The following is a 13083-nucleotide window of genomic DNA, read 5'->3' on the forward strand; positions in this document are numbered from 1 at the left end:
AGACAGGTTCTGGTGTGGAAAGACCTGGACAGCCCTCGAGCACTGGCACTGGACCCGGCAGAGGGGGTGAGTGTGTGTGTGTGTGTGTGTGTGTGTGTCAGCCCTCGAGCACTGGCACTGGACCCGGCCGAGGGGTGAGTGTGTGTGTGTGTGTGTGTCAGCCCTCAAGCACTGGCACTGGACCCGGCCGAGGGGTGAGTGTGTGTGTGTGTGTCAGCCCTCGAGCACTAGCACTGGACCCGGCCGAGGGGTGAGTGTGTGTGTGTGTGTGTGTCAGCCCTCGAGCACTGGCACTGGACCCGGCCGAGGGGTGAGTGTGCGTGTGTGTGTGTGTGTCAGCCCTCGAGCACTGGCACTGGACCCGGCCGAGGGGTGAGTGTGTGTGTGTGTCAGCCCTCGAGCACTGGACCCGGCCGAGGGGTGAGTGTGTGTGTGTCTCTCGTCACTCGTTCTCTCTCTCTCTCTCTCTCTCTCTCTCTCTCTCTCTCTCTCTCTCTCTCTCTCTCTCTCTCTCTCTCTCTCTCTCTCTCTCTCTCTCTCTCTCTCTCTCTCTCTCTCTCTCTCTCTCTCTCAGCTTCATGTACTGGACTTAGTGTGTGTGTGTGTGTGTGTGTCTCTCACACTCGTTCTCTCTCTCAGCTTCATGTACTGGACTGAGAGTGTGTGTGTGTGTCTCACACTCGTTCTCTCTCTCTCTCTCTCTCTCTCTCTCTCAGCTTCATGTACTGGACTTAGTGTGTGTGTGTGTGTGTGTGTGTCTCTCACACTCGTTCTCTCTCTCAGCTTCATGTACTGGACTGAGTGGGGTGGGCGGCCGAAGATCGACCGGTCTGCGATGGACGGTTCTGGACGCCTCACGCTGGTGCCAAACGTGGGCCGAGCGAACGGACTGACCATCGACTACGCGGAGCGCCGGCTCTACTGGACCGACCTGGACACCACACTCATCGAGTCCTCCAACATGATGGGTAAACCTCTCGCGCTTCCTGTGGAGTTTAGTTTGAAGAAAATCATGCTTAGTGGACTTAACTATCTTCTAGTCATTGATTAGCATATTCTGTCATGATAATCTATAAATCGCGTTCCCGGGGGCGGGGTTTATGTACTGTACATTTTAGGGTTAGTGATGTCACCAACATTGTAGTCTCTACCAGCCGTTTGTTGTAGTTCTTAAAAAGCGATTTCTGTAAAAGTAAATCTCTCCCTTTGCTTTGAACTTTGAGTGTCGTAACTTTGCAGATGTTGTTTATGATCAATCAGCAATATTACACACTAACTAAAGTTAGAAAAGTGACATCATGATCAGCCACCCCTGTAAAGGTAACGTGTGTCTGTTCTGATGATGTGCTGGTCTTCAGGTCTGGAGCGCGAGGTGATCGCCGACGACCTCCCGCACCCGTTCGGACTCACCCAGTACCAGGACTACATCTACTGGACGGACTGGAGCCAGCGCAGCATCGAGCGCGCCAACAAGACCAGCGGGCAGAACCGCACCATCATACAGGGTCACCTGGACTACGTCATGGACATCCTGGTGTTCCACTCGTCCCGCCAGGCCGGCTGGAACGCCTGCGCCTCCACCAACGGCCACTGCTCTCACCTGTGCCTCGCCGTGCCCGTCAGAGGCTTCGTGTGCGGCTGCCCCGCGCACTACTCGCTCAACCACGACAACAAGACCTGCAGCGGTGAGCGCTTTACCAGGCGGCTAATCTCGCGCAGCGCTAGGGTTGGGTATCGTTTGAATTTTAACGATTCCGATTTAGATTCTGCTTATCGATTCCTGTAAGGTAATCAACACACTCACCGTGCTCTCCCAGCTAATGAGGAGCTGAGACCAAAAATGTAAAAAAGGTCTGCACTCTAAAAACCTTTACTCATAGACAGGCGATAAAGTAGACAAACGAAACGTTCTCATCCTTCGTCAGTGTGATTCCAATATTCGTCAGTGTGATTCCAATAAGGTAAACAACAACAACCTTAGATATCATTCACAGTCTTATTGCAAAACATTTAATTGTGGCTGAATATCATGAACACAAATCAACAGGCTAAAGAACACGTTTGCCTGTGGTTTAAAAACACCATAGAAGAACAACTAGCAGAACTAATATAAACTTCCAGCATTTCTCAGTAATTAAAAAAGAACAAATAAAAAATTTGCAATCGCGACAAACAGATTTAATTGAACAAAGATATGATTAAAATAAACTTTTACGATTTTCAGGTTGAGAAACTGTAATCAAGTTTATAAATAAAATATACATTAGAAATAATACCGGGGTGGTGGTAGCGCAATGGATAAGACACATGCCTTTGGTGTGAGAGACCCGGGTTCGAATCCACTGTGAGACACCAATGTGTCCCTGAGCAAGACACTTAACCCCTAGTTGCTCCAGAGGCATGCGACCTCTGACATATATAGCAATTGTAAGTCGCTTTGGATAAAAGCGTCAGCTAAATGAATAAATGTAAATGTAAATATAGTTACAAAAGTTATTTAGTCTAGAACGAGTGAATTTTCTCTTTGTCTTCTGTTGTTTGATTAGTCAAGTCAAGTCACCTTTATTTATATAGCGCTTTTTACAATACAGATTGTATCAAAGCAGCTTCACATTGATAACATGAAAATAATACAACAAAGTTTGTTTCTAGAAGAAAATTGCATCATCGTCCACCCATAATAAGGCAGATCAATAATATTGTTGAATATTAAATGTCCCCAACTAAGCAAGCCAAAAGCCAAGGCAACAGTGGCAAGGATCCAAAACTCAGTGACAGAATGGAGAAAAAAACCTTGGGAGAACCCAGGCTCAGTCGGGGGCCAGTTCTCCTCTGGCCAACGAGCGAACAGTGTATGATTATGATCCAGGCAGCGTTACAGGTCAGAAGTCAGATTGGTCGTGTCGATGAGGCCTTCACAGGGCTGATGAGGCTGGCACTTCAGGGATGCGTCATGGTTAGGTCCAGGTGCAGATCCACCATCTGATCTGGATACGGCCGAGGTCCACCTCACTTCAGGAAACGGAGAGTCTTGTTGACACTTCAGGACTGCGTTGTCGTCGCGTTCAGGCGCAGGTCCTTCTTCAGATCTGGATACGGCCTGGATCCGACGGACTGCGGTAAACCTCGGTATAAACAGAGAGACTAATATTAGCGTAGACGCCATTCTTCTTATGATGTAACGAGTACATCAGGATTTATGGGAAGTGTTCCCGGTTCCGGCTGACCTAATCTATGCAGCCTAATATGGAATTATAGAAGTCTATAATGTGTTATGTGAATGCCAGGTCAAAGAGATGTGTTTTTAGTCAGACAGAGTGTGTCTGCTTCCCGGACAATGGTAGGAAGATTGTTCCAGAGTTTTGGTGCTAAATAGGAGAAGGATCTACCGCCAGCAGTCGATTTAGATATTCTAGGTATTATTAACTGGCCGGAATTTTGAGATCGCAATAGACGTGAAGGACTATAATGCGTTAAGAGCTCGCTCAAGCACTGCGGAGCTAAACCATTTAGTGCTTTGTAAGTAATCAGCAATATTTAAAAATGTATACGATGTTTAATAGGGAGCCAGTCCAGTGTTGACAGAACTGGGCTAATATGGTCATACTTCCTGGTTCTGGTAAGAACTCGAGCTGCTGCGTTTTGGATCAGCTGTAGTTTGTTTATTAAGCGTGCAGGGCAACCACCCAGTGGAGCATTACAGTAATCTAGCCTTGAGGTCATGAACGCATGAACTAACTGTTTCGCATTTGTCAATGAGAGCATATGACGTAAATTAGATATATTTTTAAGATGAAAAAATGCGGTTTTACAGATACTAGACACGTGACTTTCAAATGAAAGATTGGTATCAAAGAGCACACCCAGGTTCCTAACGAACGACGACGACTTAACAGAGCAGCCATCAAGTGTTAGACAGTATTCTAGGTTATTACGTGAGGACGTTTTTTGTCCAATAATTAGAATCTCTGTTTTTTCAGAATTAAGTAGTAGGAAATTACTAGTCATCCAAATTTTTATATCAGCTATACATTCCGTTAATTTTGTGAATTGGTAAGTTTCGTCTGGGCGTGAAGAAATATAGAGCTGAGTATCATCAGCATAACAGTGAAAGCTAATGCCATGTTTCCTAATGATATCTCCTAATGGTAGCATGTACAGAGTGAACAGCAACGGTCCTAGTACTGAGCCTTGTGGTACGCCATACTGAACTTGTGATCGATGAGACATCTCTTCATTTACTGCTAAAACTGATAACGGTCAGATAAGTATGATTTAAACCATGCTAGTGCAATTCCACTAATGCCAACATAATTTTCGAGTCTATTTAAAAGAATGTTGTGATCAATAGTGTCAAATGCAGTGTTTGATTAGAGACGGCAGGAATATTAGTGTTGTTGTATTATTATAGAGCAGGAATATTAGTGTTATTATATTATTATAGAGCAGGAATATTAGTGTTATTATATTATAGAGCAGGAATATTAGTGTAATTATAGAGCAGGAATATTAGTGTTATTATAGAGCAGGAATATTAGTGTTATTATATTATTATAGAGCAGGAATATTAGTGTTATTATATTATTATAGAGCAGGAATATTAGTGTTATTATAGTATTATAGAGCAGGAATATTAGTGTTATAGAGACGGCAGGAATATTAGTGTTATTATAGAGCAGGAATATTAGTGTTATTATATTATTATTATAGAGCAGGAATATTAGTGTTATTATATTATTATGGAGCAGGAATATTAGTGTTGTTATAGTATTATAGAGCAGGAATATTAGTATTATTATATTATTATAGAGCAGGAATATTAGTGTTATTATATTATTATAGAGCAGGAATATTAGTGTTATTATAGTATTATAGAGCAGGAATATTAGTGTTATTATAGAGCAGGAATATTAGTGTTATTATAGAGCAGGAATATTAGTGTTATTATAGAGCAGGAATATTAGTGTTATTATAGAGCAGGAATATTAGTGTTATTATAGTATTATAGAGCAGGAATATTAGTGTTATTATAGAGCAGGAATATTAGTGTTATTATAGTATTATAGAGCAGGAATATTAGTGTTATTATAGAGCAGGAATATTAGTGTTATTATATTATTATAGAGCAGGAATATTAGTGTTATTATATTATTATAGAGCAGGAATATTAGTGTTATTATAGAGCAAGAATATTAGTGTTATATTATTATAGAGCAGGAATATTAGTGTTATATTATTATAGAGCAGGAATATTAGGCTGCTGTCACTTTAAGAGCTGCACGGATCCAATATACTGATACACATGAACACAGGAAATGGAGTCTCTCACACTTCAATGGTTTAAACTCATATTGAAATGCTCACAAAGGAATCGATAACAAGTATCCGATGCCCAGCCCTGCGCAGCACTGTAGGTTTAGAGCGCGTTTGAGGTCGTTTTAACTGTCCTTGTTAGAGATGATGAGTGGTCACATGACTCTGTCTGTCCATCAGCTCCCACATCATTCCTGCTGTTCAGTCAGAAGACGGCCATCAACCGCATGGTGATCGACGAGCTCCAGAGTCCCGACATCATCCTGCCCATCCACAGCCTGAGGAACGTGCGTGCCGTCGACTACGACCCGCTCGACCGGCACCTGTACTGGATCGACTCCAAGCAGAACCTCATCCGCCGTGCACAGGAGGACGGAAACCAGGTCACACACATTCTGACTTAGTTTTAGTCATAAGCTGTGTCCGAAACCGCTCCCTTTACACTATATAGTGCACTGTATCGGGTGTCGGCCATTTTGTGAGGGGTCTGATGTGTGTGTTGTTCCTCAGAGTGTGATGGTGGTCTGATGTGTGTGTGACGTGTCTGATGTGTGTGTTGGGTCTGATGTGTGTGTGTTGTTCCTCAGAGTGTGACAGTGGTCTGATGTGTGTGTGACGTGTCTGATGTGTGTGTGACGTGTCTGATGTGTGTGTGACGGGTCTGATGTGTGTGTTGGGTCTGGTGTGTGTTGTTCCTCAGAGTGTGATGGTGGTCTGATGTGTGTGTGACAGTGGTCTGATGTGTGTGTGAGGTGTCTGATGTGTGTGTTGGGTCTGACGTGTGTGTGTTGTTCCTCAGAGTGTGACAGTGGTCTGATGTGTGTGTGACAGTGGTCTGATGTGTGTGTGACGTGTCTGATGTGTGTGTGTGACGGGTCTGATGTGTGTGTGACGGGTCTGATGTGTGATGGTGGTCTGATGTGTGTGTGACGTGTCTGATGTGTGTGTGACGGGTCTGATGTGTGTGTGACGGGTCTGATGTGTGTGTTGTTCCTCAGAGTGTGACAGTGGTCTGATGTGTGTGTGACAGTGGTCTGATGTGTGTGTGACGTGTCTGATGTGTGTGTGACGTGTCTGATGTGTGTGTGACGTGTCTGATGTGTGTGTGACGTGTCTGATGTGTGTGTGACGTGTCTGATGTGTGTGTGACGTGTCTGATGTGTGTGTGTTGTTCCTCAGAGTGTGATGGTGGTCTGATGTGTGTGTGACGTGTCTGATGTGTGTGTGACGGGTCTGATGTGTGTGTTGTTCCTCAGAGTGTGATGGTGGTCTGATGTGTGTGTGACGTGTCTGATGTGTGTGTGACGTGTCTGATGTGTGCGTGACGGGTCTGATGTGTGTGTGACGGGTCTGATGTGTGTGTTGTTCCTCAGAGTGTGACAGTGGTCTGATGTGTGTGTGACGGGTCTGATGTGTGTGTTGGGTCTGATGTGTGTGTGTTGTTCCTCAGAGTGTGATGGTGGTCTGATGTGTGTGTGACGTGTCTGATGTGTGTGTGACGTGTCTGATGTGTGTGTTGGGTCTGACGTGTGTGTGTTGTTCCTCAGAGTGTGACAGTGGTCTGATGTGTGTGTGACAGTGGTCTGATGTGTGTGTGACGTGTCTGATGTGTGTGTGTGACGGGTCTGATGTGTGTGTGACGGGTCTGATGTGTGATGGTGGTCTGATGTGTGTGTGACGTGTCTGATGTGTGTGTGACGTGTCTGATGTGTGTGTGACGTGTCTGATGTGTGTGTGACGGGTCTGATGTGTGTGTGACGGGTCTGATGTGTGTGTGACGGGTCTGATGTGTGTGTGACGGGTCTGATGTGTGTGTGACGGGTCTGATGTGTGTGTTGTTCCTCAGAGTGTGACAGTGGTCTGATGTGTGTGTGTGACGTGTCTGATGTGTGTGTGACGTGTCTGATGTGTGTGTGACGTGTCTGATGTGTGTGTGTTGTTCCTCAGAGTGTGATGGTGGTCTGATGTGTGTGTGACGTGTCTGATGTGTGTGTGACGGGTCTGATGTGTGTGTTGTTCCTCAGAGTGTGACAGTGGTCTGATGTGTGTGTGTGACGTGTCTGATGTGTGTGTGACGTGTCTGATGTGTGTGTGGGTAGATGACAAATAAGGGTGAAACAGCATTTTTTTAAACAAAGTTCTAAATTGCTTGAGAATTGTATGAATTTCTAAAGTTCAAATACTGTTGTTTTTTAAACTGTTAGAGGTTAGCAGATTTTTTTTCTCATTATGTAATTTATTAAGCTTTTCTCACAGCTCCAGGCAAAATATGTCATGCGGTGTGACATGACATTACTATAAAATTAAAATATTGAAATATTATTAATTTCAAATACAAATCAGGTATGTTTTAAGTTTAACAAGTATTCTTAAAGAATGATCATTAAAATTCTGCATATAATTTTTTTCACAGCTGTTTTTCTATTATATTCTTTGCTTGTGCCATCTTTTACCAGTCACTCCAGTGGAAATATTGTGTAAAATGAGAATTTTGTTTTGAAAATGTTTATTATTTTTTATATAGTTATATTATGCAATGTTTTCAAATGCATATAATCATTTAAGCTATTTAACATAGTAAAAGTCGTTTAATTGTGTTTGAAGTGATGTCACACCACAGGACATCCCGTCACACCACAGGACGAAATGAGACACTGTATGAACATTTATGGTGAAATTTATTGAATATTTTTGTAACAAACAAATTCATTTGCATCTCTATTTGAACATTAATGAAAATGCAACATATCAGTACAATCTTATTACTTAGTGTATGAATTTGAACTAAAAACATAGTAAACAAGACATACTGAATAATTAACATTTTGGAGGCGTCAAATCAGACCCCGTCATAAAGACCATTCATTCCTATTTTTAACTTAAAAGACTAAACAAAAATATCTTGTTTCTCAGGAGAAAGTCATTAAAATCATGCTAAAATAATTAAAAGCATGTTAAAATCATCAATTCAGCTCTTTGAACAAAGATTCCAGTGAACAAGAGAAATTTGACTTAATCCTGTGCTAACCTTTCCCTGTACCTCCTTGTCCTTTCTTTGCTCATGCCTAAAAACTGTCAAATCACTTTAAAAACAATGATCAGTGACTGTTAACATACACATACAACAAACAAATGAAGACACACATATATATTTATGTTTAATATATGTATAATATAGGTATATTATGTATAATGAAGACAGATATATATTTATGTTTAATATATGTATAATATAGGTATATTGTATATAATATTTGCAATATTTGTTTAATATATATAGAGAGACAGAGATATATTTATATTTATGTTTAATATTGCAAACATAACAGACGAAAATCTAGCTAGACACCTGACTTAATTATGTCACACTACAGGACGGGCTGTCACACCACAGGACTTTTTCACTTTTGCAGCCATTTTGAGTAATTGCTATACAAGACTGACCTTGGGCATTACAGTAACTGAATAAGTTCATTGTTTTAAACCTGAATATGATTCTTTTAAAAAAATATTTTTATTTTTTCTCGAACTAGATCAGTCTAGATCAGTCACACCACAGGACTATCAAAAATGGACACGTTCATGGTATGACAGAAATGATGAAATATATCAAATTAATAAGAGATTAACACTCACATTTTAACCTCCTTAGCACATCCAAACATCTGGGGGACTTCCTGGTAGGGGGCTTGACTAAAGGACCCCTATGGCTGTCCATGTAACTGCCAGTACAAAAATCTAATATCCTATGTCACACTGCAGGACAGCATTTTTGTTTCAAAACTAAATGTACTGTAAATATGATTTTAGTACTTTTTAGCATTTTGAAAACTTAAGTTAATTAAGTAAATACATACAAAATAATGCCAAGGCATTTATTAGCTGCTCCAAACATATCTGCTTTATTTTACTAATATTTACATTTGATGAGTAATCAATGTTACAGTCACACCGCAGGAAATTTTGCTATTCACCTTGAAATTTGAACAACACCAAATATATTTTACGTCCCAAAATCATAATATTGAAATAAAATGATGTTCTATGCTCCACTGGCATGTGTTGTTTTAGTTGAAAAATGCAGTTCAGTAAACATTTACACTTGATTACAGAAAAAACATGCGTCACGTCATCTGCCCGTGTGTTGTTCCTCAGAGTGTGATGGTGGTCTGATGTGTGTGTGACGTGTCTGATGTGTGTGTGACGGGTCTGATGTGTGTGTTGTTCCTCAGAGTGTGACAGTGGTCTGATGTGTGTGTGTGACGTGTCTGATGTGTGTGTGACGGGTCTGATGTGTGTGTGTTGTTCCTCAGAGTGTGATGGTGGTCTGATGTGTGTGTGACGTGTCTAATGTGTGTGTGACGGGTCTGATGTGTGTGTTGTTCCTCAGAGTGTGACGTGTCTGATGTGTGTGTGACGGGTCTGATGTGTGTGTTGGGTCTGGTGTGTGTGTTGTTCCTCAGATACCCCTTTTCCACCAACAAGAACCGGGTGCTGGTTCAGAGCTAGAGCTATTGCCAGTTCGGAGTTGGTTCGACTGACGAGCATACTAAGAACCGGTTTGCGTTTCCACCGGCCAGAGAGCCACAACAGAGCTATATCTTACGTCACTGCATACGTATCATGTTGCCCAGCAACGCGCGTGCGGCAGCGCCAAACACAAACACACCAGACTTGTTCGAGATGCATCGGCTTCTCGCAGAACGATCAGCACATGAAATCAAAGCGATCAAAAAGCACAAGGAGTCGTATGATCTCCAAACACTCCCGCAGCTCTGATCGGTCCACGCTGCTCCGATGCATCTCGAACAAGGCATCAACAATAATAGACGTTGCGTTACTATGGATGCTCATTGCTCATGGGTTTGCGAAAATAAATCGGCATCCAAACACGGCGAATCCAACGCGTTCGTGCAGCTCGCCGTAACTTATATAGACGGATATTATAATCGAGCTGCTATTAGCTCGACTAGCTGCTATTTAAAAATGGCGGTCACAAGTTTCTCTTCAGTCTTGTTGGCCACGGTAACCCCGCCCCCAGCCTCTGACGTAAGCGGTTCTTTCTTGGCTCCGTTCTAGACCCTGCAATGATTTGGTGCTACTTAAGAACCAGTTTTACTGGTTCGGAGCTGGTGCTTTGGCGGTGGAAAAACAAAGAACCGATTTGAAACTAGGCTCTGGCTCCGAACCAGCACCAGCTCTGCCTTGGTGGAAAAGGGGTAAGAGTGTGATGGTGGTCTGATGTGTGTGTGACGTGTCTGATGTGTGTGTGTTGTTCCTCAGAGTGTGACAGTGGTCTGATGTGTGTGTGACGTGTCTGATGTGTGTGTGTTGTTCCTCAGAGTGTGACGTGTCTGATGTGTGTGTGACGTGTCTGATGTGTGTGTTGTTCCTCAGAGTGTGACGTGTCTGATGTGTGTGTGACGGGTCTGGTGTGTGTGTTGGGTCTGATGTGTGTGTGTTGTTCCTCAGAGTGTGATGGTGGTCTGATGTGTGTGTGACGTGTCTGATGTGTGTGTTGTTCCTCAGAGTGTGACAGTGGTCTGATGTATGTGTGACGTGTCTGATGTGTGTGTGACGGGTCTGATGTGTGTGTTGGGTCTGATGTGTGTGTGTTGTTCCTCAGAGTGTGATGGTGGTCTGATGTGTGTGTGACGTGTCTGATGTGTGTGTTGTTCCTCAGAGTGTGACAGTGGTCTGATGTGTGTGTGACGTGTCTGATGTGTGTGTGTTGTTCCTCAGAGTGTGACGTGTCTGATGTGTGTGTTGGGTCTGATGTGTGTGTGTTGTTCCTCAGAGTGTGACAGTGGTCTGATGTGTGTGTGTGTGACGTGTCTGATGTGTGTGTGTTGTTCCTCAGAGTGTGACGTGTCTGATGTGTGTGTGACGGGTCTGATGTGTGTGTGTGTTGTTCCTCAGAGTGTGACGTGTCTGATGTGTGTGTGACGGGTCTGATGTGTGTGTTGGGTCTGATGTGTGTGTGTTGTTCCTCAGAGTGTGACAGTGGTCTGATGTGTGTGTGTGACGTGTCTGATGTGTGTGTGTTGTTCCTCAGAGTGTGACGTGTCTGATGTGTGTGTGACGGGTCTGATGTGTGTGTTGGGTCTGATGTGTGTGTGTTGTTCCTCAGAGTGTGACAGTGGTCTGATGTGTGTGTGACGTGTCTGATGTGTGTGTGACGGGTCTGATGTGTGTGTGTTGTTCCTCAGAGTGTGACGGTGGTGTCCGGTGGCCCGAGTCTTGGTCTCCAGCCCTATGATCTCAGCATCGACGTCTACAGCCGCTTCATCTACTGGACCAGCGAGGTCACCAACGTCATCAACGTCACACGCCTGGACGGCTCGCGGGTCGGAGTGGTGCTGCGCGGAGAACACGACAAACCGCGCGCCATCGTGGTCAATCCTGAGCGAGGGTGAGCGCCGCTGCTCGCATTACATCTACTAGCCTTTTCAAGGGCTTCTGCGTGTCATGTGACCTCAGCGTGTGCTGTCATGTGACCTCAGCGTGTGCTGTCATGTGACCTCAGCGTGTGCTGTCATGTGACCTCAGCGTGTGCTGTCATGTGACCTCAGCGTGTGCTGTCATGTGACCTCAGCGTGTGCCGTCTCGTCCACAGGTACATGTACTTCACGAATCTGCAGGAGCGCTCGCCGAAGATCGAACGGTCCGCTCTGGACGGGACGGAGCGAGAGGTTCTGTTCTTCAGCAATCTGGGGAAACCAGTCGCTCTGGCCATCGACAACGAGCTGGGAAAACTCTTCTGGGTCGACATGGACCTGCGGCGCATCGAGAGCAGCGACCTGTCCGGTGAGGTCAAAGGTCATGCATGATCACGTGACGATCAGTCGCTAGACGCCGTGTTCCGCCTGCACACGTCTGATGTGTAGGATATGTGAAGACTTCACGTTGCCCTCATTCCTGAATGTTACGAGTCATTCATGTTGTACTGAATATGGAAATAAAGACATGTAAACGTATGAATACATAAACGTGAGGAAAGAGAAAAATAAATCAAATTAAATGACTACATAAAATTAACTTGATAAGAATACATACAAATTATACATGCGTATACATGTCATATACCTATACACACACGTACATGAAGAGAAACTATATGAACATATATAATTACACATATGTGCAATACTTACACACACCTGATGTTTTTGATGCAGAACATTTCCAAGAAACCATGTGGTGAACGGCTCAGGGTTATTACAGTTAGCTGAAACTACAGACATAAACTCTTTATTTGAAAAAAGTTCAACTAAAGTATAAAAAAAAACACTTTTCATTTCTGCTAGTTGCCAAGTCCAAATTTTTCATTATTTAGTTTAAATTAATGTTCTAAAATCACTCATTGGATGAGACACAAAGAGTTAAATGACATATTTTTTAATTAGAATTTTAGTTAGCTTCAGTAATTTTGTTGTGATTTTGTGATGTTTATTAGTTATATTTTAGTCTACGTAATATATATTTTTTTTCAGTGGACTAAAATAACTAAAACAAAAACACAACAAAATGCTTTTGTGTCCCTTCCCATGAGTGCTTTCCTTGGCCCCGCCCCTCAGTCCCTGACCACTCCCCTCTCTCCGCCCCCTCTCCAGGAGCCAATCGGATCGTGATTGAGGACTCGAACATCCTGCAGCCGGTGGGCCTGACGGTGTTTGGGAACTTCCTGTACTGGATCGACCGGCAGCAGCAGATGATCGAGCGCATCGATAAGGTCACGCGTGAAGGAAGAACCAAGATCCAGGCGCGCAT

General features: G+C 43.5%; 1 protein-coding gene across 1 annotated transcript in view; it reads left to right on the plus strand.

Moving 5' to 3' along the window:
* lrp6 (low density lipoprotein receptor-related protein 6) overlaps positions 1 to 13083 on the plus strand; it is a 39659-nt gene that overhangs the window by 14799 nt on the left and 11777 nt on the right. The window contains 7 exon segments of the mRNA XM_082166983.1: positions 1 to 74; positions 784 to 968; positions 1359 to 1685; positions 5494 to 5696; positions 11523 to 11725; positions 11930 to 12120; positions 12927 to 13083. The exon segment at positions 12927 to 13083 is cut by the window's right edge and continues 53 nt beyond it. Of these exon segments, the coding sequence (XP_082023109.1) occupies positions 1 to 74; positions 784 to 968; positions 1359 to 1685; positions 5494 to 5696; positions 11523 to 11725; positions 11930 to 12120; positions 12927 to 13083 (1340 nt within the window).

This window comes from Leuciscus leuciscus, assembly GCF_965113295.1.
Source record: "Leuciscus leuciscus genome assembly, chromosome: 4".
Lineage (NCBI taxonomy): Eukaryota > Metazoa > Chordata > Actinopteri > Cypriniformes > Leuciscidae > Leuciscus > Leuciscus leuciscus.